General features: G+C 45.4%; 2 protein-coding genes across 5 annotated transcripts in view; one reads left to right on the top strand and one right to left on the bottom strand.

Moving 5' to 3' along the window:
- Positions 1 to 1,908: 1,908 nt before the first annotated feature.
- On the bottom strand, positions 1,909 to 19,085 carry Ankub1 (ankyrin repeat and ubiquitin domain containing 1). 2 transcript variants are annotated; one of them, XM_048334925.1, is made up of 6 exons: positions 17,962 to 19,085; positions 17,341 to 17,484; positions 12,371 to 12,587; positions 7,448 to 7,562; positions 4,593 to 5,528; positions 1,909 to 2,144 (listed from the first exon to the last, which is right to left on the bottom strand). In XM_048334925.1, the coding sequence occupies exons 1-6, from the start codon at positions 18,049 to 18,051 to the stop codon at positions 2,015 to 2,017; spliced, it is 1,632 nt and encodes a 543-aa protein (XP_048190882.1). In that variant the 5' UTR covers positions 18,052 to 19,085; the 3' UTR covers positions 1,909 to 2,014. The 2 variants fall into 2 exon arrangements, with proteins under 2 accessions (XP_048190882.1, XP_048190883.1); XM_048334926.1 differs by lacking the exon at positions 17,962 to 19,085 and having other exon boundaries at positions 12,453 to 12,587; positions 17,341 to 17,744.
- Positions 19,086 to 21,041: 1,956 nt separating this feature from the next.
- Rnf13 (ring finger protein 13) overlaps positions 21,042 to 24,553 on the top strand; it is a 40,760-nt gene continuing 37,248 nt past the window's right edge. For 2 of the 3 annotated variants that reach the window (XR_007209254.1, XM_048334927.1), the window contains exon 1: positions 21,042 to 21,168. The gene's annotated coding sequence lies outside the window, so the exon portion shown is untranslated. The remainder of the gene's footprint in view (positions 21,169 to 24,553) is intronic. The other variant, XM_048334930.1, reaches the window with a different exon arrangement.

The following is a 24,553-nucleotide window of genomic DNA, read 5'->3' as shown; positions in this document are numbered from 1 at the left end:
GCGCGTGGCCAGGCGCAAGCGGATTCCGGCGTGGCGCGGCGGGAGTCGGCATTCTGCGTTCCGGCCCCGGCCGAGTCGCCCGGGGAGCTGGGAAGATGTTTAAAGCCGCCGCGCCCCCTGGCGGAGCCCGCGGGCGTCACAGGACGGCCCGCGGCGGCCGAGCTGTCCGCCCGCGCGCGCCCGGGGCCGGCGAGCCGAGGACCCGAGCCCACGAGGCCACTGGACCAGATTCTCGCGAGTCAGGAGTTCGCGCAGAGCTGTGGGACACGTGCCTAAGTTATCGCGTGTATCACTCTCCGCAGCAGTGGAAGAGACTCGGCGCCGCCCGTGCCGGAGCTGGAGGACCGTCGGCCCCCTCGCCGGCCGGGCCCGGGGCGCTGGGGCTGGGGGCGACCCCGCGGCGGCGGCCTGCGCTGGGAACGCGAGGCTCGCTCGCAGGGGCTCCCCAGACTCCCCGGCGTGGTGGGTGGAGGAGGGGATAGGAGATGAAAGGGGGAGGGAGGAAAGGATGGAGAGGGAGAGCCGTCGCCGGGCAGCTGTGGAAAGTGGACATTTTCCCAGCTCCGCTTCTGCCTCGCCCTTAACGTGGCTGAAGTTGCGCCCTCCACCAGCCCGTGGCCAGGCAGGCCCTGGACTCTCTGCCCCCGGCCCAGGCATGGCAGCCGGTGACAGGACTCACTCCCACGAACGCTCGGGAGGCAGGCACAGACGCACACATTAGCTTCTGAGAGGTTTGCTCTTTTTCTCATTATTTCTCTTCACTTAAAATTGTACCCTAAGTTCCATTAAATGGGTATGGATAATAAAATTTCTATCTGTTGGGTTTTCGTACATTGAAAATACTTATTAGCACACATCAATGAAGTGGCCAAGTACAGTGGCTCACTTCTTACAATACCAACTACTCAGGAAGTTGTGATCATAGAAGACTGTAGTTTAAGGAGCTGGGAAAAACGTTATTTAAAAGTTATTTATTTTAAAGGGATGACATTGCCCCCCCAAAAAAAGAAATGTACTCATTACCTAACTTATGAAATGGCAACCCCTCTGTACAACACTTTAATAACACTAAAATTACATTTTAAAAGTTATTTATTTTAAGGAACAAGCTGGGTGTTGTGGCATATACCCATAATCCTATCTATGCCATAGGCAGAGGTAGAAGGATCACGCCAGAGGCCAGTGTGGGTAAAAATTCTGAAAAATAACGTAAGTAAAAAAGGCTACCATGAGGCTTTGAATCCAGACCCTAGTAACAGAGGAAAAGAGGAGAAAGGCGAGAAAGTGTGTGTGAGAGAGAACTAAAATTATAAAGCTTCCAGAAAAAGCATGTCATGAGTTTGAAATAGGTAAAGAATTCTTACAGATGCCAGGTGCCAGTGGCTCACACCTGCAATCTTGGCTATTCCAGAGGCTGAAGTCAGGAGGATCTCAGTTCAAAGTCAGCCCATGTACAAAAGTCCATGAGGGGCTGGGGATATAGCCTAGTGGCAAGAGTGCCTGCCTCGGATACACGAGGCCCTAGGTTCGATTCCCCAGCACCACATATACAGAAAACGGCCAGAAGCGGCGCTGTGGCTCAAGTGGCAGAGTGCTAGCCTTGAGCGGGAAGAAGCCAGGGACAGTGCTCAGGCCCTGAGTCCAAGGCCCAGGACTGGCCAAAAAAAAAAAAAAAAAAAAAAAAAAGTCCATGAGACTTCATTTCTAAAATGACCAGCAGAAAGCAGGGCAAGAGGTGTGGCTCAAGTGCCAGGGTACCAGCCAAGTGAGTGTGAGGGCCTGAGTTAGAATCCCAGTATTACCAAAAAAGTATTAATAGAAAGGAAACAAAGCATGAACCATGAAAGTAATAAATTGTACTTAATCAGACCTAAAACCATTTATTCATCAAAACATACCCATAATCCCACTGAGGAGGCTGAGACAGGTAGCATGAGATCTAGTTGATGTTCATGGAAGAACTGGAGGCTCCATTTCACCAGATCTTTGCCCAAAGTGGAGTTTCCATGACTTTTCAAAGCGTAATTTCTGGATGATTTTCACACATTGCTAGACCTTCCTGGGTAGTCAGAGTAGAAATGCTCTTTTTGGCCAGGACTCTTGCTATTCCTAACTGCTGAAGCCAGCGTTTCTCTTTAAAGGCACTGCAAGAAAACAAGATATGATTCATAAGGAAGTTCATTCTCATCTCTACCCATAGCTGAAAAAAGGAAACCTTTGGCTTGGTTTTGTTTCTGTTGTTGGTGGATTTGGGGGATGACATTTCTCCCCAGGCAGTACTAGAACTTAGAACCTACAACTAGAACCAGAAAATCACTTGGCATCATGTGGAATCTCTGGGCTGAAACTTTTCTTTTTGTCCCCTAAGCATTCCTATGTACCACATGTTCCCTGACCATTGCCTACCTGCAAACTCACAGTAGGAACTTTTTTTTTTGCCTGTACTAGGGCTTGAGCTTAGCACTTTGTACTCTTGCTTAGTTTTTTCTGCTCAAGACTGGTACTCTACAACTTCAACCACAGCTTTACTTTCAGCTTTTCGCTGGTTAATTGAAGATAAGGGTATTCCAGATTTGTCTGCTTTGAACCTGGATCTTCAGATCTCAGCCTCCTGAGTAGCTAGGATTACAGGCTTGAGCCAATGGGACCCAGCCAGTAGGATTTTTGTTTTAAAAGGTTTTTTTTAATGGTAATAGAAGGTAATTTCATGAATAGTTGCATAAATACATATAACTGTGGAAAGTGACTATTAATTGAATTCAATTAAACCAATTTCCTGGAGAAGGATAACTATGCATTTATAAACATGGAGAAGTCATCCTGTACACACCTATCTCTTGGTCTCCAGGAAGGTTGTGGGCAGGCAGGGGACATGAGTAAAATTTTGGGGGTGCCAAAAACAGTTTTCATCTGACCTGGGTACTGCTCATGTGGATATATGGAAATGTATGCATTCACCAACCTGCACAGGTGAGATGAGTGTGCCATATGCATGTTACTGTATACACACATGTTACTCCCTCAGGAAATACTCCACATAAGAAACACTGGCAGGGGCTGGGATATGGCCTAGTGGCAAAGAGTGCTTGCCTCCTATACATAAAGCCCTGGGTTCAATTCCCCAGCACCACATATACAGAAAATGACCAGAAGTGGAGCTGTGGCTCAAGTGGCAGAGTGCTAGCCTTGAGCAAAAAGAAGCCAGGGACAGTGCTCAGGCCTTGAGTCCAAGGCCCAGGACTGGCAAAAGAAAGAAAAGAAACACTGGCAGCCTCTGTCATCTGAAATTATACGTCACCTTTAGAGCATGAACTTTGGGGACTATCGATGTAACTCAGTGGTAAGATGTTTGTAGCATGCACACGGCCTGAATCTGATCCTCAACACTACAAAAATGAACACACTTTTATGTTTCCATCCTACCTTACAGTACATTGGACCATATAAGCACTTACTGAAAAACTTACAAAATCCTCAGCCTTCCAAGTATTCTGCCACTCACAGTTCTATTCTTTAATTTAATTTTCTAGAATGTTAGATGATCTCCTTTTGTACATTCCACAGATAACTCACAAATTACAAAGACTGAGACACTGAAACCTAAGTAGTTTTCATCTACTGCTAACCTCAGATTGGGTCTTAAATTCTGCATTTTGCAAAATAGGCTGTAGCCCAGGTTAGTCTTACCACTAGGTGGCAACAACCTCGCTGAAATAAAGTTGAATTGAAATGAATGGCCAATTATAAAAAGTCAGTGACACAATCTAGCTTTGTTCTTTTTCCCTTTCATATATGCTTTTCTAGCATAAGCATCCACATACTTCGTAGGCAATGTGCAGGACCTATAGTTTAATGTGATTTTTGTTTGAAATGCATTTGAATGATCCAAACTTACCTTATGCAAATGAGTGTGCCTGAAAAGTCCCCTTGGGACACACCTGCTCACTCATTCAGTGTAACAGGAGACTGCATTCTTAACTTACCTTCTCTGTTAATGTCAGTTCTAGCACTACAGATTTCCTTCCCACTTTCATATCTTGCCCAGTAAGTGTGCTCAAGTCTTTGTTACTTAAACTGTTGTTAAATTGTTCCTTTCTCTCCTTCTACTTTCATTACTATCCATTCTCCATGACCATTTCAACATCTCCTTCCCATAGTTCAAGGTTTTCTTTTCTGTTAAGCTATAATTAACATTCTCTTCTTAGCTCCAAAAACTCAGTCTCAGCAATGGCTCTAATTGATGCTGAGCTCTTCATGACTCTTCTCAGAGAACTGGAGCAGCATGGAACTATATACAACTAATATTGTATCCCAGACATGAGTCTGAGACCTTTGGTTTGTCGTCTTGAGACATGATCTGGCTATGTAACCCAGGCTGGCCTTGGACCTGTGATCCTCTTGCCTCAGCCTCCCGAGTATCAGATCATAGGCATGCACTACCACGCCCAGCAAGATGTGGTCCTTGATGCTGGGTTTTGTTAGGTGCAACAAATGATGTTGCTCTATGTTATAGGAGAGCTTTACAAAACATTCTCTGCCGAGGACCTGTTGTATTAAAGTCTACCCAGTATGCTCAAAGGAGAAAGCATTACCTCGCCACAGCTAGGCAGTAGACCGCATTCTCCCTGGGGGTCCTCCCACTGTACTGTGAGAAAGATGCAAAGGAGGACCTTAGCAGACCCTCAGCATGTGGCATTGCATAGTAAAAGGATGGGTGGGAGTAGCCCACTCTTGAAAATGGAGGGAGGGGAACTTGGGGGAGGTATGTATTTTTTATGTGCATTTCTTGTTTCCCATTTGGAGCAGTGGTTCTCTTCCAGTTTTCTTGCTGATGTCTTTGTAAGTCAGAGAACATATTTGCATCCACCTGTGGAGGCAATGTGAGTGTCTGATCTCTGGAGCACCTCTGTGAAACCACCAGAGAACTGCCAGCTTTCCTGCTTGTTTGCTCCTTGAGGGGTGGAAGCTTGCTCAGGGTGCTTTGAGAGTCTCTGTTTCCAGCCTTTTGCCAGCTCTTGGAGGTCATCCTTGGTGTGGTAAAGCCATCCACCATCACAGTGTCTCCCACTTTTGCCCCTGAGCCCCTTGCTCTGCTAAGCTGGCTTTTGTGAAGGCTGTGATTCTGAGCTCGGAGGATCCATTGCTTTATTTTAATATAAATCATCATCGGGACTGCAATTTTCAGAAAAGAAACTGTGGACCACATTTTGTTTAGCAAATATAACACACAGTCCTCATGCCCATGTCTGGCTGCAATGGTCAAAGGAGTTTGTCCCGCAGCGTCTTTGCATACGAGACACAGAACGCTGCAGTTGACGAAGGCCTTCAGAATGAGCAGTCGGCCAGTTTCTGCAGCAGCATGTACTGGGCATCTGGAGACATCTGCATGAAGGGCTTCATAGCACCATGCACGGTATGGATGAGCACCAACCGCCTCATGGGGCTTCGCGCCCTGCTTTAGGGCCCACTCGCTGAGGTCAGTGTAGCCATGAAAGGCGGCCATGTACAGGGCCACTCTTCTCTGATACCTGGATGAGGAAAACAGGCAAGGGGAGCATCAGACAAAAGCAGTGATGTGAGCTAACCACAAAACCTGGTACCAAATTTGCTCCTTCCTTTTCCCTTAACACTGTTTCTAAGAAAAGGCAGGGGTAACATAAGGTTATGTTATATGAGTGCTGCTTACTGACATGTAGTAACAAATGGAATTTACTGCATGCAACGTGTCTTAGTTTAGAATTTTGTGAGTCTGATGTGTTTGTTTTGTTTTGTTTCTGACAGTCCTTGTAGTCTAGCTTCTCCCTGTCAGTACTACTATCCTGACCTGAACCACATCCTCTCCCTTCCCCACACCCTTCCTCTCTCCTCTGCCTTCTTCAGTACTGGCCTCCTACCTCCCTTCTGCCTCCTGTTATTCTCCTAGAGGCTTGTGTCATATAGCACATAGTGAATATTTTATTCCATAACCTGGAGGCTTCCTGTCTTTTGTTTTGAAGCCTCCAGTAGTTTCCTGCTGAAATGTAACTTTAGATTCCTCCCTTGGCCTCCAAGGACCCCATCCATCTTCTGCTTCCTACCTCCACTTCTCACCGCCTCTTTCCCTTTTTAGCTCTGTGCTGACCTTTGTACTGTACCCCCAAGGCCTCATAAGGTGTTAGTATAAAGTAAGACAATACATGTAACAGTGTTTATCTCAGAGTAAATTCAGTACTCCTACAACAGAGATACTTGTTTGAATCCTGATCGTGAGAAAAGAGAATGATCACTATTTCCTAACAGGAGTTAGTGTAAAATATTTGAGTATTTTGTAAGGCTGTAAAAGTAGCTCCCCTGTCACTTTATGGCCTTTTGTAAAAATCTAATTGACTCTTCCAGGAGGGGGCACTGTTCTAAAGCACCGCTGAGCTGGACCCTAAAGGTTCATGTAGCTTAGGCAGGTGGGGGGCAGCTGGCCAAGGGAGTACATTATCATGCAAGCTGCTTCCCTAATTGACCCTGCTCCTCTGCCTTGGCACATACGCTACTTCACCTATGGCAAAGTGGTGAGCACTCAGATAAAGACCACATTAAACATTCTTTAAGAAGTATATGGGGGCTGGGGATATGGCCTAGTGGCAAGAGTGCCTGCCTCATATACATGAGGCCCTGGGTTCGATTCCCCAGCACCACATATACAGAAAATGGCCAGAAGTGGCGCTGTGGCTCAAGTGGCAGAGTGCTAGCCTTGAGCAAAAAGAAGCCAGGGACAGTGCTCAGGCCCAGAGTCCAAGCCCCAGGACTGGCCAAAAAAAAAAAAGTATATGGGATCTTCAGAAGAGGTAGCCAATTTTTCCAACCAGTCAACTGACAAGTGTTTTTATTTCTCCTTAGAATAATTGAATGTGAGGGCTGGGAATGTGACAGTGGCAGAGTGCTTGCCTAACATGTTTGAAGCCCTGAGTTCAATTTCTCGGGATCACATAAACAGAAAAAGCCCGACGTGGCACTGTGGCTCAAGTGCTAGATTGCTAGCCTTGAGCTAAAGAAGCTCAGGTACAGTACCCAGGCCTGAGTTCAAGCCTCAGGACTGGCCAAAAAATAAAAATAAATAAAAGGAAAAAAGAATAATTGAATGTGAATGGCAACCTACTTATTCTGAAAGCAGGTATGTTCAAAAGTGTTAGAAGTATGAAACCCAAACCAAACTAAACAGAAGTCACCTATTTATTTCTTGAGGCAGGGAGGAATCGCCAAAGGCTTTCCAGCCTCCAACAAGTGTCTGGATAACAGGGTCTGTGAGGCGCGCACCCTGGGCTGGGCTGGGCCCAGCAGCATTCCATTTGGAGCTTGAGCTATAACAGAGCCTTAGTAAGAAGTTAAGTCATAGCAGGGTAGCTGAAGACTCAGTGGGAAAAAAAAACACAAAGAAGTTAAGTCAGTGAATGAAGCATTTGCGTTATCCCCTTACTTGAGTACTGGTCCTTCTTTTGATAAATAGCGTTGGACTTTGAGTTTCTGTCCAAGGAGACAGCCCATTAAAAATTCCTTCCATCCATCCCAGACATCCAAGCGAAGTGTTGTACCTGTGGCTCAAGAGAAGCGGTTTAGTTTACTGCATGCAAATGTCACACTGTACAACTAATGTGTGCTAATAATAATAATAATTTCTTAAAAGGTAGTTTCTAGTCAGGCTATCACTATGTGACAGCCCATAACACTTATAATGATATTGAAAGCCTTTCTAAACCAAGACATGAGCCAGATGCACAAGAAGAGTAATCCTTATTAAAAAGCAAAAAAAAAAAAAAAAAAGAAGAGTAATCTTGTAAGGAGAATTAGCTTTGTTGTTGTTTAATTGAGCCTTTATTATCTTGGAAAGCCATTTCCCTTCTATGAACCCTACTCATCCCAGACAAGCTATGGAAAGCTCCAGCCCCACTGCTCTCCCATAGCTGAGGCCACACAGCCTCTATGTGAGCCTCTCTGGGCTCCAGGCATAGGGAACAACCTCAATGCTTCCAGGGTGGAGAGCTGGCATTCCCACCTGCCTTGTCTCTGACCCATCCCCTACTGTGCTCCTTATTGTGAATCCCAGGAGCCTACCATGTTTTGGGGTTTTCAGGACTGAAGAATCATCTTTAAATGTCCTGCTCTGAGCACTAATCTCAGGTGTCACATTTCTGTTTAATGTTTTCAGAGCCTCCAAAGTCAGCTGCCACCCTGTTCCTGCTGGATTGATAGTACAGAAGGTCTTCTGCTCTCCAGCTGCCAGCTGTAGAATTTCCTGCCTGTTTCAGGATTTCCACTAGTAAGACTTATTTGGGCTAACTTCCTTTCATCCAATGTAGTGATTGGGGGGGGGGGGCTGTTCCCACCCACCCATCTGTCCATCCCTAACCTCAGGGTCCCAGTTGTCTCTAGCTCAATCCCCTTAACATCATGGAGGCACCTCCATGGAACCTGGTGTTTTGTTCCACTTTAAGGAAATGGTTCAAGCCCCAGCACAGACACACACACACACACACACACACACACACACACACACACACACACACAGAGCCACATCAATTCCCTGTTTGCTAGCAAAGGTAAACAAAATAACAAGCAATTCAATTGCTTGTAGTAAAGTGGTCCTAATTTCTCAAAGACAGAGGTAACTATTGAGAGTTTTTTCTTTTAATGCTCAAGTTTCAAATATTCAGAGAATTTCTAAGCACCCTTGGTTGAATAATCCTTTTAGCTTCACAGGTCTCTAATGCCTTCTTTGTCACACACTTAAATTCCTTCTTAAGCTTAGGGGTTCTGTTGGAACATATAAATCCACTTGAAAACTGCTAGGTTGCTTCAGGAAATATTTCCCAAGCTTATCACTGAAAGGACAGTAAAAGTAACAAAACTCAAGCCTCAAGACTCCTCACTATGCGAGTCTCCTAACTACCGTAACTGTAGGTTCTTTTTAAATAGGACACCCAGGAAATTGTCTGCGCTTTACAAAACTATACCTGTTCTCCACTTGCAAACCCATCTACCATGCACAGTGTGGCCTGGAAAGCACCTGGTAGCTACCAGCCTGTTCCAGACCACTGTCCCCAACTCTGTCTGTGGTAGCTCCTATCTCCTGTGTATCTGTGTTCTTCCTGAATATGGAAACCTTTATCTTGGCTTGAAGCCTCCCGACACTGGGGAACCAAAATAAAACATTGATAAGAACTTAAAGGGGCTGAGAATATGGCCTAGTGGCAAGAGAGCTTGCCTCGTATACATGAAGCCCTGGGTTTGATTCCCCAGCACCACATACATAGAAAACGGCCAGAAGTGGCACTGTGGCTCAAGTGGCAGAGTGCTAGCCTTGAGCAAAAAGGAAGCTAGGGGGCTGGGGATATAGCCTAGTGGCAAGAGTGCCTGCCTCGGATACACGAGGCCCTAGGTTCGATTCCCCAGCACCACATACACAGAAAACGGCCAGAAGCGGCGCTGTGGCTCAAGTGGCAGAGTGCTAGCCTTGAGCGGGAAGAAGCCAGGGACAGTGCTCAGGCCCTGAGTCCAAGGCCCAGGACTGGCCAAAAAAAAAAAAAAAAAAAAAAAGGAAGCCAGGGACAGTGCTCAGGCCCTGAGTCCAAGCCCCAGGACTGGCCAAAAAAAAAAAAAAAAAAGAACTTAAAGCACATCAATAAAGGCATACCACTTTGATTATATAAATTATTGAAAAGAACACAATTGTGGGTTTGGTCACTGTTTGTGGGCAGGATGACCTTGACCAGGCCACCTCTCTTACGTCTCAGTTCTGTCATAAATACAGGAATTAAGATGGCACAGTAGGTTTCCCAGGGTTGGCAGAGCTGTCCTGGAGCCAGCCCAGATTTCAGTCTCTAAGCCAGCAGGACTCTCTGCTCCTGGGTTAGTTTCCAAAGGGCCATGCACTCAGGCTGGTCACAAATACAACCAGGAGGCACTGAAGTAAAAACCAGTCACCATCATCAGAATGTAAAGAACAAGTACACACTCATTCACTATGTTCCAGGAGGGCTGGAGTCTGCTTCTGATCACAGGGAAAATATACACAGAAAAACATGCAGAGAAATATGTAGGTATGCAAGAGGAGAGGAAAGGCCTAGGCAGAGTTAAGAACTAGAAATGGAGCTAAAATGAACATCTGTCCTATATACTTTTATATAAAAATGTATGTATACTATATATTTTTCTTTTTTGTTTCTCTATGCAGCCCAAGTCCTGACCCTTCTACCTTCCCCTCCTGAGGAGCTAGGAGATTCCACCATACCTGGCTAGTTTGATAGATTCTTAGTAAATTAATTACTGAATTACTTTTAAGCTTTACAATCTTTCTGTCTCCATCTACTTTGTCAAACTGTTCTCCCTGGGCTCACCAATGACCTTTCACCAGATCAAACAGTTTAGGATTATCCAGCTTTTCCCCAGCCTGGTGAAAAGTGTGTTCTTCATCATATGTCAAAATACAAAGTCCCAGTTCTCCTCCTGACTCCCACAGCTTCCACATCCTACATCCCACCTCCGATAACGCTTGCTTGCCTTGACCTCAGCATGTCCTGTGTCCTGACAGTGTGGGCTTCTGGCCCTTATTACATGACTCTCTGTAGCACCTCTCAAAGTGTTCAGCCTCACCTTTATAGGCAGTATCTTAAATCTGCTAACTCAACCCATCTTCCACATTTGTCCCGGGAGGGAATTGAAAGACCTTGCTTGTCCTGCACTTTTTTTGCTGCATGACTTTAAAACAGGATTTTTTTCCTATCTAAAGCATGTAACCCACATCTTGAGTGAGACATTCAAAAACTATGCTTTTTAAAAATAAATTTGTAAAAGACAGATTGAGCCATTTCTAAATTCTCCAGCTCCACGTCATCGTAATCTAAACAGTGTAGGACTTAAGGACAGTATGAGCGTTTCTCCCAGTTTTGTTTTGTCTTTTGGCATTTCACTGGATAATTCGATTATCAGTTGAGCTCTTATCACACTCCAGACCAGGCTCAACCTCCAGCAAGCATGCACAATTAGTAAAGTACTCCAGGGACAGATCTTACAATTTTACTTTCTTTGTTAAAAAAAAAAAACCCACAATAATTGCCATCAAAGTTTTGACTGCCACAGTTTGAAACAACATGAGGAGCATTGCTAAACAGATACAGTAGCTAGGAGAAGTATGGATCAGTGCATTGTTAGCAGTTATAGGAAAGTTATAGCCTACTTAACCAAGTGTGCCTGCAAAGCCCTGGGGTAAGTTGGGAGAGCTCAAGACTCAGGTGCAGCCACACCTGACTTCATGCTAATTATCAGGACTCACTTCTCTCAAGAAAAAAAATCTTTTTTTTTCCCCCAAGCAATAATCTCTTTCAGATTCAAATCATTGTCTAATGTGGTTAAAACTAAATGTAGAGTCTGTCAGATTTGAATTTGTCTTTTTTAATGGCTGGCTATAGCAGATATGACCTGGGAGTACAGTATTTAAAAAGAGACTGTAATCTGTCACTGGGACAAATCTCTGTCTGCTAAGGTGCTTCATCCTCCACTGCACTGGTGTCACACTGTTAAAATGATTACTCTAACTAGCAACATTTTTTTTTTTTTTTGGCCAGTCCTGGGCCTTGGACTCAGGGCCTGAGCACTGTCCCTGGCTTCTTCCCGCTCAAAGCTAGCACTCTGCCTCTTGAGCCACAGCGCCGCTTCTGGCCGTTTTCTGTATATGTGGTGCTGGGGAATCGAACCTAGGGCCTCGTGTATCCGAGGCAGGCACTCTTGCCACTAGGCTATATCCCCAGCCCTAACTAGCAACATTTTAAGATAAGATTGCACAAAGTCAGTTTCAGAATAGCATTTGCTGCTTCCAACTGCATTAAAGAGGAGGAAAAGGATATGAACTTGAATTTACGTGTGTGTGTGTTTGCAATACACTGAACAAAAACAGAAATGGTGTGAGTTTGGGATATTAGCAAATTCTGCTCTGAGAATGAGCAGAACTGAAACCGTTCTCCTTCTTTAACTCTCCAGACCCAGACGTGTCAGCCACATTTCCATCATTCATATCTGTGCTGTGTTCAGAGGTTACAATGTAGAAGCAACTCCATTCCTGTGACTCAATTTGGAAATGCTTTTGATTCTCAATTTTCAGAATAATGACAGTTGCCTATGGGAAGGGGACTGAGTGCTTGAAGGGCCAAGAGTCCCAGAAGACTGACCACTATCCATCCTTTTATACATCTACCATTTAAATGTGTGAACTGTTGCAAAATAAGTAAGCTAAAAGTTTTAGCATTTAAAAATTCATATTTCCATTTTCTGTGGAAAAGCTGCAAAACCTGATGTCCCAGAGTGCTGGTGCTGAGTAGTAGCTGCTATGAAGGGTAGTGGGCAGTACCCAGGTCCATCTGGTAGTCCTCAAGGGTGTTGCAGTCGTACATCTCCAGTCCTTGTGGGGTGCGGAGACAGTACACACTCACGGGGAGGCCACATCGCTGAGTCACCAGTGTCCGCAGATCCGACACTTTTTTACCCAAAAGAGAAATGTCTTCCAAGACTGGCATTGTCTCCTGGGTCACAGCATTGAACACATAAAGGATGGGCTTATCTTCTTCCTGAGGAGGGACAGGAAGGAACAGGAGGGAACTCACTGTCTAACAAACAGTAGGGTTAGGGACAGAGGTGTTAGAGGGTGCTCTGAGCACCCGCTGCTGCTTCCATGACAGGGGTGAAGGGTGAAAACAAAGGCCAGTTTAGTTCTGACTTGTGTACTGTCTTGCTCCCTGGTCCTGAATGGGGAAGGAGAAATGAAAAGATGGAAATTATATTATTTTAAACAACTATCAATCAAGTAGAGCTAGACTCAGAAGTTAAAAACAGGAAGTAAATTGGGGGAAAAAAGCAGATAATCTCCCCTTTAATGCTAAACTACAAGATTAGGAGACAAAGGAGAGGCTATCTAAATCTGTTTTCTTCAAGTGTTAAAAATCTGGGAACAAGGGGCCGGGAATATGGCCTAGTGGCAAGAGTGCTTGCCTCCTATACATGAGGCCCTGGGTTTGATTCCTCAGCACCACATATACAGAAAATGGCCAGAAGTGGCACTGTGGCTCAAGTGGCAGAGTGCTAGCCTTGAGCAAAAAAGAAGCCAGGGACAGTGCTCAGGCCCTGAGCATGGCGTTGGACTGGCCAAAAAAAACAAAAACCTGGGAACTCTTCATGAATGGGCAAGGAGAGAAAGAACAAAAGGATATAGCAGGTAAAAGGAAGTCTGGAAGGCCACCTGTGTTTTGTGTGGGCCTCACTTGTTTTCCCCACCCTGAACTACTGTCTAAGGATAACAGGACTACATGTTTTGGCCCAGATCAAAAAGGTACAAAAGCCCCAGATAGGAGCCACCATCGTTAGTCTTAAACTCCCATTTACTACATGAAGGGCAAGAAATGATTCATTTTCATTTTCTCCCTAACCTACCCTAAAAGAAATGGTTGTGAAAAAAATACATCTCGTGAAACTCCTTTTTGTAAGAAACCCTGGGCTGCTTTTCATGAGTAGAGCTCAAGGATCTATGACTGTGTGGAATCCCTCATCCATCTTCTGGGGACACTGAGGACTTTAAGGAACCCCCTGCTTGGAGGAAATATGGCAGGGCCCTGAGACCATTCTCACTTAGTTGACACATCAGACACATAGTTGCTGTGGACAACCTATACTCTGCTGTGCCAGCAGCGGTACAGAGGTGTGATTTTAGTGAAGCTCTCCCCTGACCTGTACTTTGATTTGGAAATACTGTGGATTCAATGTTTTAGTTAATTTAAAAACTGTCTAAGAAGGAGGGCTGGGGATATAGCCTAGTGGCAAGAGTGCCTGCCTCGGATACACGAGGCCCTAGGTTCGATTCCCCAGCACCACACATACAGAAAACGGCCAGAAGCGGCGCTGTGGCTCAAGTGGCAGAGTGCTAGCCTTGAGCGGGAAGAAGCCAGGGACAGTGCTCAGGCCCTGAGTCCAAGGCCCAGGACTGGCCAAAAAAAAAAAAAAAAAAAAAAAAAAACTGACTAAGAAGGAAACAGGAGTGGAACTGAATAGAGGGAGAGAAGGAGGGGAAGTTTCTCTCATTGTTCATTGTTCTTCATTGTCTATTTGCTTTGGCTTTAAAAAAATTCAGTGACCTCATATTTTTACTTTCACTATTAAAATGACAGTATAGGTCTTTAAAAAGTTATTTATTTATTTATTTTTTCCAGTCCTGGGGCTTGGACTCAGGGCCTGAGCACTGTCCCTGGCTTCTTTTTGCTCAAGGATAGCGCTCTGCCACTTGAGCCACAGCACCACTTCTGGTCATTTTCTATATATGTGGTCCTGGGGAATAGAACCCAGGGCTTCATGTATACGAGGTAAGCGCTCTTGCCACTAGGCCATATTCCCAGCCCCTAAAAAGTTCTTTTTATCTTGCAATCCAAATGGGAAAGTGGCACTGAGATATCATTAGTGGAGACAGGATAGGAAGTTGGAGGAAAATATTTATATTAATAAGCAACAGTTTAATCAAGTCAAGCCCAAACTAAAACCAGTAAATATGGGAAATGGGTAGGGAGGAGAAGATGATTACATTTCCCCTTTTCTAATGAAAAGGGAAAGTGGTTTTACTTCCTATTTTGTGGATTTAGGACAATAATGCCTTTCTTCAGTACTTTGCTGCTGGCTGGCAGATGTTTCTGCTTACTGTGTGCATGCAGAGATCAGACAGGTGCCAATTAATGGCAACTGTCACCTTGCATGAACTACACTAGGAAAGGCACCTCTCCACCCTTATTCACGTGAGACTCCTCCCCAAGTATTCTGAGTCAGAACTGGCTGGCTAATTACATCCAATGAAGTCAGATGATACTAAGTAAACAATATTATATACAAGTCATTGCTGAACATATCTGAGATTACTTCCCCTTTAGAAACAAACCAGGAAGCCATGGTAAAGAGATACCATGCAAAATGCCTTACTTTTCAATAAAAACATACATGTCATATGCCTCTTTGTGCTCAAGGCTAGCACTCTACCACTTGAGAAACAATACCACTTCTGGCTTTTTCTGAGTAGTTGATAGGAGATAAGAGTCTGGACTTTTCTGTCCTGGCTAGTTTTGAACCATGAGCCTCAGATCTCAGCCTCCTAAGTAGCTAGGATTACAGGTGGGGGTGCTTGGCTTTTTGTTGTTGTTGTTATAAGTCTGTCTTTTCAATTTGTCTTTGTAGAGTAAGCAGTGTGGACTTTAGAAAGGAGCTGATTTTGCCTAAATGGGAACTTATTTAGAGGTAAACCAAAATTAGGTGAGTCTCTTCCTTCAGAATAAAGACATTTTCCTTTCTAAAATGAATGACAACTATTCTCTAAATGTGATTCTGTTAGACACAAGAAGAGTAGGCTCAGGAAGATTTCCACAGACCCTGAGAGCTTTTAATTGAGCCTTGTGTGTCAGCCTACTCTGTTATCATAATTATATTCTAGTTTGGCTTTCTTGAATACATTATTTTACCTCCATATTCTACTCATGGTGTTAGAACTCCAAGGAATGTTAGTGCTCTGTGAGAAGTTTACATCACTGAGATAGATGATGTTTTATTTTTATTATTGATTATTAATTTATTTATTTTTGTGCTGGTACTGAGGTTTGAACTGGGCCAGGAGATAAGAGTCTTATGGACTTTCTTGCCCTAGTTGGTTTTGAGCTAATATCCTTAGATCTCAGCCTCCTAAGTAGCTAGAATTACATGTGAAAGCAACAAGTATCTGGCTGCAAATTTATTTTAGAAAACTAAACATTCTTCAATTATATAAAGATTGTATATCAATGAATGTTTATAAAACATTATAACATGGTCTTTTCATTTTTGAAAGTGGGATCATACTATGCTTATTACTTTAGATCTTTACCTCTTAGTACTGGAGATTATTCACTTTAAATTTAGTCAACACTAAAACATATTAAAAGACTACTAGAAATGGAAATATTTTTCTCCATGTCCCCTCTTTCTGTCTCTCTCTTTTAGTCTGAGACCAGGACTTAAACTTGGTACCTAATGCTTTAACTCACTCATGAGTGCTACTGAGCCATGCCTCCAACCCCTGGAAAAAAATTTTAATGTTAAATATGAGAAACTAAGTACTCACTTAATGGAAACATTGTACTTTACTAGTTCTTTGAGGCTCACTTTTTTTTGTGTGGGATAAAGAAAGAGTACAGTAGTCCCTTGGTATCTGTGGGTCTCTGTGCGCACATCTGTTTCCAAGGAAGCCCCATAAATGCTCATGCTTGACTCCCAGACTCTACCCAGCTTCTACTAAAGACATGCCACCCTTCAACAAATCAATTTTTTCACTGTATCACTTCAAGTACTTAGGCACATTCATTTCTACCTTGCTTTGGGGGATACCATTTGCTTTTTGGGAGGCAGATTTTCACAAGACTAAAGGCAAGGCCACACTCAGCAGACCATACAAAGATTTAAACACAACAGGGATTGCCTGAGAGCTTCTCCATGGCAACCTGCACAGAGCAGGTGTCGAAATGTAACAAATTTGGTTTTGAAATTTCTTTTGATTTTCAAATCTATTTTCGAGTATGCTTGTTTTTGACAATGTTAGAGCAATAGCTCTGAAAAAAAATTTTTTTTTGGCTCACTGTCCCTTAAAAAATAATTGTTGCGAACTAAAGACAATAACTCCAGAAAATCTCTAGGCACACAATTTAGTGTATTTTACAATTTTATGTTTCTGTGAAATATAAAGCCTACCCATAGGTCCCAAGTTACGCCTCATTGATTAAGGATACTCCAGAGCTGGAAAGGACTGTGTGTTGCAATTATTATCAAATCCAATTTCTGCTTTGGCTAGAATTGGATATATAAATACTCCTATCATTCTTACCGTTACTGAGAACTTCTTCCTCTTCGCTATACTGCCCTAATTATTGTGGCCCCTAGAAGTGACCTAATTTCTTTATCCTCTCACATTTACAGTATCTTGAGATTCTTTTGAGATTGGGAATTGAACTCAGAGCTTTGTACTTGCTAGGCAAGTACACTGGCACATGAGCCATGCCCCTGCTCTTGCTCTAATATTGGTGGACAGTGATGGCGTGAAGCAGCCAGCAAGGGGATGGAAAAGAAAAGGGGGAAAAGGAGCAGGCAAGAGGGCAAAATACTGTCCCTGCACAAAGTATGTTTAAGTGCCTTTTTACAAGAGAGAGAAGGCAGCAAAAGAAAACAAAACCCACCTCCTAGGTTAAAAAAATAATTTGGGTGGGTTATCCACAACTTGATTTGAAATGAGATAGACACTTTGGACAAATGTTACTCTGATCATCATACCTTAACAAAGCATTTAAGAGTTGAGCAGGAAGATATTCCAACATCAGCAAGACTCCAGCTGTTCCTTAGAGCAGCTCCAGCATACACTAGCTCCAGATACCTCCGGCCTTGTTTGTCCTCAGAGAGAGGAATGTGGAAATAATCCTTAAAGATCAATAGCACATTATGAAAACAGGATGTCTCTGTATTACTAGACCAGAACAACTGTAATCTCTCTTCCTTGCCCTCCTTCCTCCGTGTTATCTTTCTACTTCTCTGTCTCTAAATGTTTTTCCAATTAGCATTATAATTATTTTCTGATAAAGGGAAAAAAATTAGATTCTTAGGTTCTTAACTTGGAGTCTATAGACATCCCCAAGTTTATGAAGAGGGAGGGATACTCACTTTGATTTTCACTAAGTGAAATTGAGATTTGCCTTTAGTAATAATAATATTATTTGGAGGTACTAGTACTAACACCTCCAAAGCTACTAGATTCTTATTATTTTACCTTATAAACAAATAGTGGTATTTTCAAATAGTTTGTTTACTGCTTGCTGGAAACATCTAACACATTCATTAAGTTATAGTGCATAATTAAAATCAATACATATTTTAGTGGGTCTGGGACAAAATGCGTACCTTTATCATCAGCTTGACAGTTTCCACAGTTTCATCTGCTGAAACATCAAAAGGTTCAAAAGATCCTTCAAAAGCTATGAAAATCCTCATTATGCAATCACCTTCTCAGAAACAAAACAAAAAGCTGCCTCTTTTCAAAGATGCTGCTGAATAGTTGGAAAAATTCCAATTCACAATTAAGGATAAAAAAAGGGAAAAACCAAAAACAAATCAAGGGCAAAATTGATGTCCAGAGGCAGTAGTGTCTGTCTGGTCTGGAGGGGGACTTGAGAGAATGAGAGCAGGTCCACAGTATCATAGGTGGGGCCAGAGAGGCAGGAAATGTTTCCCTGCCACAGGCTGTAGTCAACAGCCACCCTGTTCTTGCATTATGGCAACCTACACACTGGACAATGGCAAGGCAAGTGTGAACAAGCTTCAAATGTGGAACACAAAAACGCTACACATAAATCACACTTGGTGATGTGATCACCACCCCTCTCTCTTGAGATTCATATTTACTCCAGGACAGCTGGCTGAAGAACCCTTAAAAATAGATATGTGATTGTAGTACACTGGCCTGGATGAAGCAAAAGAGTTGATTTTGTAGAATGAGATAATCCTGAAAGTCCTCTGTAAATACCTCTGAGCTGAAGCATGGTTGTTTCCATAACAACTTTCTGTACTTGTCCTCTGGTAGTATTTCTGATCCTGCCAAGGGTTTCAGGACAACATTCCTGGCACCAGGGAGATGAATGTGTATGTGTTCAGCCTGTTTTTGCATAATAGAAGCTGTTAAACTACAATACAGTCGAGATTTCTTATATTTTCCTTTATTTTCCTTAAAATTTACAGTTGCTGTCTTCTTCAACCCCACTTGGTGTTGCTGGGATTTACTCAGAGTGAGCAAAGACATGTGTCTTTAGTAAAGTTGTTCAGGTAAGCATTTTATTAGAATGTAAAGAGGCTCTTCTGCAATCTGTATGGCTCACCTGGGTTAATGCCATTATGTCTGGACAGTTTTCCACGTGTAAATAATTAGAAACAAAGATAAAAACACAACCAACATAAATGAGACTTGAACAAGTGCATTGGCATACTATGTACCTGGAAGAAATGCTTCCAAATCATTCCAAATTAAGAAATGTCCAGGGCTGGGAATATGGCCTAGTGGCAAGAGTGATTGCCTCATATACATGAAGCCGTGAGTTTGATTCCTCAGCACCACATATATACAAAAAGGCCAGAAGTGGCGCTGTGGCTCAAGTGGCAGAGTGCTAGCCTTGATTCAAAAAAAAAAAAAAGAAGCCAAGGACAGTGCTCAGGCCCTGAGTCCAAGCCCCAGGACTGGCAAAAACAAGGAATATCCAAAATTATTAAAATTGCCAATTCTTCCTAAAATAATCTATAAATATTACCTTGATATAGTGATAGGATACTTAAAAATTGACATGATAGCTCTACAGTATATAAAACATGCAAATAATGATAGACAGGGGCTGGGAATATGGCCTAGTGGCAAGAGTGCTTGCCTCCTACACATGAAGCTCTTGGTTCGATTCCCCACACCACATATATGGAAAACGGCCAGAAGGGGCGCTGTGGCTCAGGTGGCAGAGTGCTAGCCTTGAGCGGGAAGAAGCCAGGGACAGTGCTCAGGCCCTGAGTCCAAGGCCCAGGACTGGCAAAAAAAACAAACAAACAAACAAAAAAGCTCTGGAAAATAAGTCATGGGGGCACTCATCTATGTTAGAATGTAATGTAAAACAGTGATTGAAATGTGATAGTGATTTATGCCAGAAAATGCCAGTGTGAAGATAGTATAGAAGTGGACTACGTTCTGTTTTAATCAGAATTACATTATATTCAGGTAAAACTTGTATGTAGGAAGATGACCCTTAACCAAGGAGACAAAGAATAATATTACAAGATAGCTGTGCTGTGATTAGTGTCAGCATGTCAGTCCTCTGATCTGTCCTAGGTCTCCATGATGGAAATCAATTACCTAGTTCTCACTTTTGTTCTTCAGTGCACCCTCCTTAGGATTTTATTTTTGTGCTGGTCCTGGGGCTGAAACTCTGGTACTGCAGCCTGTCCCCTCCCGCCCCGGTCAGGCCTACACTGCAATCCACGCCTGTCAACGAGGCTCTGGGTCAGGCCCACGCCGCGCCCCGCACCCCTCAGCGCGGCTCCGGGTCAGGCCCACCCCGCGCCCCGCACCCCTCAGCGCGACACCGGGTCAGGCCCACCCCGCGCCCCGCACCCCTCAGCGCGACACCGGGTCAGGCCCACCCCGCGCCCCGCACCCCTCAGCGTGGCTCTGTGTCAGGCCCACGCCGTGCCCCGCACCCCTCAGCGTGGCTCTGTGTCAGGCCCACGCCGTGCCCCGCACCCCTCAGCGCGGCTCCGGGTCAGGCCCACGCCGCGCCCCGCACCCCTCAGCGCGGCTCCGGGTCAGGCCCACGCCGCGCCCCGCACCCCTCAGCGCGGCTCCGGGTCAGGCCCACGCCGCGCCCCGCACCCCTCAGCGCGACACCGGGTCAGGCCCACCCCGCGCCCCTCAGCGTGGCTCCGGGTCAGGCCCACCCCGCGCCCCGCACCCCTCAGCGCGACTCCGGGTCAGGGCCAGGCCCACCCCGCGCCCCTCAGTGCGGCTCCGGCGGGTGCGGTGGACTCCAGGCGGAGGCCTGTGGCTTCCTCCACCGCCGCGGCCCGGCCGCCGCGCCCCTGTCGCTCCGGCGACCGTGGGGCACCGAAGAGAGGCGCGCGTGCCAGAGCCCGAGACCCGCCGTGCCGCCGCGGCCCCCGCCAGGCCTCGGCCCCCGCCGGGCCCCTCTCCCGGGGCCGCAGCCGGTCCTCGGTCGGGAGCAGCCTCGGCGCCGCACGCCGCCCCACCCCGCCCTTGCTTCCCTCCCGCCCGGGGCCCGCGTCACGAGGCCAGCAACGCGACCCGAGGACCGGGCGTCTCTCCCGCGCGGCTGAGGCGAGCTGCGAGCCTGGCGCGAAGTGGGGGGGCGGGGGGGAGGAAGCCTGGACAGGCAGCTCCGAGGCCCAATAGCATTTCTCCGCCTGAAACGCGGGCCAATAGGAGACTGGGGGCGGGATTTCCGCCTGGCGCGGCGGTCGTCCCCGGCGGACTGGGGGCGGTGAGTCGGGCGGATCTCCAGTGATGTGGTCGGGTTAGGGGCTCAGCGCGGCCGCGAGCCCGTGTTCCGGGCTGGGCGTGAGGTAAGAGCCTGTCCCGCTCCGCGGCGGCGGCGGGGCGCGGCTGGGCACACATCTCCCCTGCGCTCGAGCTCCGGCTCGGCCGGGCGTCCGGAATCCCCGCGGCCGCCTCGAGCCGGGTGCGGCGACTCGGAAGAGGGGACCAAGACCCCGGCCGTCGGCCCCCTGCGTCCCCGGGGGCCCCGCGCGCCCCGAGCCCTCCGTTCCCGGGTTCCCCGCGAGCCCGGTCGACCGCGTCTGAAGTTGCTGGGCCGCGAGTCCCGCGGGTCGTCCTCCCCAGCGTGGGTCGCAGCCGCCGGCTGGCCTCGGAACCGCACCTCCCCGAGCCTTGGGCGTCGTCACTTGGCTTGCGGGGCTGTTTTGTCGGCCGGGTGGGGGGGGGGGCGGGGATAAAAAGAGTTCAGTGAGTCCCCACTCTCCTTTCTTCCCCTAAAAGCCGGGACCAGATCCCTACTGGGCCCTAAGCGCCTCCCACCCTCTTGCTGCCCCGCCAGGATTTTTGGGGTGACCGCGCTGACGACGGAGCTGTGTCCCAGAGGCCGGGTGGGCGCACACAGAGGGCCAGCGAAGTGACCCAGAGCCGTCACACAACTTCGCTGACAGCCACTGTGCCACGCGCTTCTGGGAAATTCTAGTTTGCCCTAATCTGGCGGTAGTAAATGCCCCCCCCCCCCGAACTATGGGCTCGTCCTCAATTTCAGCGCCGTGGACAGCTGCTGAAGGCCCCCGAGGTGGTCCCGCAACCGGCCCGGCTGCTCCTATGGGTCAGTGATACAGCAAGGACAGCGGAAACCATGCTGCTTTCAGAGGGTGCTTTTTCCTGTGCTATTTTAAATAAGCAGGGTTGGTGTGCCTCCACAGAGAGGCCTGTCAGTGGCGGATTCAGGGAGGGGCTGGGGGGAGCAGGGAGGTGCCTTTAATCTGTTTAAGGACAGTTTTTGATGGGTCAAGCAGATAGTTCCATTTCAAAGTAACAGAACTGGATTACGGAAACGAGTTAAGTTTGCCTGCCATGTTGTCCTGCAAGACCTGAAAGGGCTCATTAGTGGATTTTCTAATCAATTTGTGGAGGAAGAGTAAATATTCTTTCACAAAGTTTTAGAGTTTTTTTTTCTTTTTTATGTGCATGGGTCATCAGGAAGATTTTAATTGCCTTACCATGGATTACAAAAAAACCCAAATGATTCAAAATACTGGATTCCAAATTTGGGAGTCAGGTTGGGTTCACCTCTGCCACTTACTAATTCTGTGACATTATCTATAAATGAGGAGAAAGTTGCCGGGATTAAATAAAAGAAAATCCAGTGGGTCACAACTGTAATCCTAGCTATTTAGGAGGCTGAGATCTGAGAAATGTGGTTTGAATACAGCCGGGGCAAGAAAGTCCATGAGGAAACTCATATCCCCAATTAACTACCGAAAAAGCCAGAAGTGGAGCTCAAGCGATAGAGTGCTAGCCTGAGCAAAAAAGTTCAGGGACAGCATTCAGGCCAACTTCTAGCCCAAATACTGGCACCAAAAAAGAAAGAGAAAATCTCTGTTATGTAGTTAGGCCTTAAAGTACTTTTTAATTGGTTGAGTAGAAACAGTTATTTCTGTGCATAAGTCATGACAACTGTCTTATATGCACATATATATACACACACATATATACATATATATATATATATAATACGTGTGTGTTTTACCTAAGCTATTGCTTAAAGTCAGTTATTCAAGTTGAATTCTGAAGCTTGTGGAGTTAAGCTTTCATTTTTCTCCAGCACTTTGGAGGGCCCTAACTTTATTTTTGTTGTTATTGTGTTGTGTTTTGTTTTTGATAACAGTCCTGGGGTTTGAACTCAGGACTTGGGTGCTGTCCCTGAGCTTTTCTGCTGAAGGCTAGTGCTCCACCACTTTGAGCCACAGTGCCACTTCCATTTTCTGGTGGTTAATTGGAGATTAGAGTTTTACCGACTTTCTTGCCCAGGCTGGCTTAGAACCACCATCCTCATATCTCAACCTCCTGAGTAGCTAGGATTTATAGGCATGAGCCACCAGCACCAGGCCACAAGTTACCCATTCTTAGGTCATACCAACAAGCAGTAAGCATACCATAATACCTAACCAAACCAATTCAATTCATCTGACTTTTAAATAAAAGGTATGATTTTGGACATTTTAAAATCTGGGAGTTTGTAATGTTTATCGAAGGGCAAAAGGAGTTTGAATAAAAATAGCATTTTGTACCTTTTGACATGCTATCACCATATGGTATTGCATATGGCAGTTTCATTTGATGTAAAAAGGGGAAGAAAGTTGGTAAACAGTCTCCTTTGTCTCAAAAGAGGAAACAGTAGATAAGTGAATTCCTTTTAATAAAACTTTCTTAAACATTCAATTCTGTAAATATTAGCATATATAAAAATATCTTACTGAGCTTTTACACTGCACAAAAATAAACTTGGAAACAATGACAACCTATGATTGTCAGTTTCAATATCATAGTGTATAAGTAGCCAAACAGTAATAACAGCTAACATTATTTGCCATAGTAAATTTATTTGTAGTAGATTATTTGCCAAGTAGATTCCAAAGTACCTGGCCTCACATGATTCTCACAGTCATCCACGTGCCCTTTTCATAAATGGGGACACTCACACATAACAGCTCATGTGTTTCTGAAACATCGCAGATACATAACTTGCTCAGTTCACACAGATGAGTGGTGGCATTGCTGACGTTGGAGCCTAGATATCTAACTGTAGTCTATCCCTCTTGTGACATATTTAACAGTTACAGAATGCCAGTGGACTAGTTTGGATTCTTACTTGCTGGTGACTTTGGGTAAACTGGTTTCTTTGCTCCTCCCTAGTAGTGTTTGTTTATTTGTTTTGTTTTTGTTGCCAGTCCTGGGGAGCACTGTCCTTGGCTTCTTTTTGCTCAAGGCTAGCACTCTACCACTTGAGCCACAGCACCACTTCTGGCTTTTTTTTTTTTTTTTGTAATCTATATATGTGGTGCTGAGGAATTGAACCCAGGGCTTCATGTATACGAGGCGAGCACTCTACCACTAGGCCATATTCCCAGCCCAAATTTTGTTTTGTGGTGTTTTTTTTTCCAGTCCTGGGGCTTGAACTCAGGGCTTGAGCACTGTCCCTGGCTTCTTGTGTTTGCTCAAGGCTAGCACTCTACCACTTGAGCCACAGCACCACTTCCGGTTTTTCTGATTTTTTTTCTATGTATGTGGTGCTGAGGAATTGAACCCAGGGCTTCAGGTATACTAGACGAGCACTTTACCACTAGGCCATATTCCTAGCCCCCCCTAGTAGTGTTTGGAGACTAGGATAATTTGTCAAGCACAACATGGAATATATACAACAAATGATAGGCCTCTGCCTCCTTCCTT

This window comes from Perognathus longimembris, chromosome 26 (assembly GCF_023159225.1).
Source record: "Perognathus longimembris pacificus isolate PPM17 chromosome 26, ASM2315922v1, whole genome shotgun sequence".
Taxonomy (NCBI): Eukaryota; Metazoa; Chordata; class Mammalia; order Rodentia; family Heteromyidae; genus Perognathus; species Perognathus longimembris.
The sequence above is the reverse complement of the archived record's forward strand: the minus strand, read 5'-3'. Positions and strand labels throughout refer to the sequence as shown.

Coding starts and splice junctions, on each gene's coding strand:
- Ankub1 (XM_048334925.1), bottom strand. CDS start 18,051: ATGAGGATTTTCATAGCTTTTGAAGGATCTTTTGAACCTTTTGATGTT. Junction 5,529..7,447: donor AAAGAAGGACCAGTACTCAA/GTAAGGGGATAA, acceptor TTCCTCATCCAG/GTATCAGAGAAGAGTGGCCC. Junction 2,145..4,592: donor TACTGCCTAGCTGTGGCGAG/GTAATGCTTTCT, acceptor GTTTTCTTGCAG/TGCCTTTAAAGAGAAACGCT.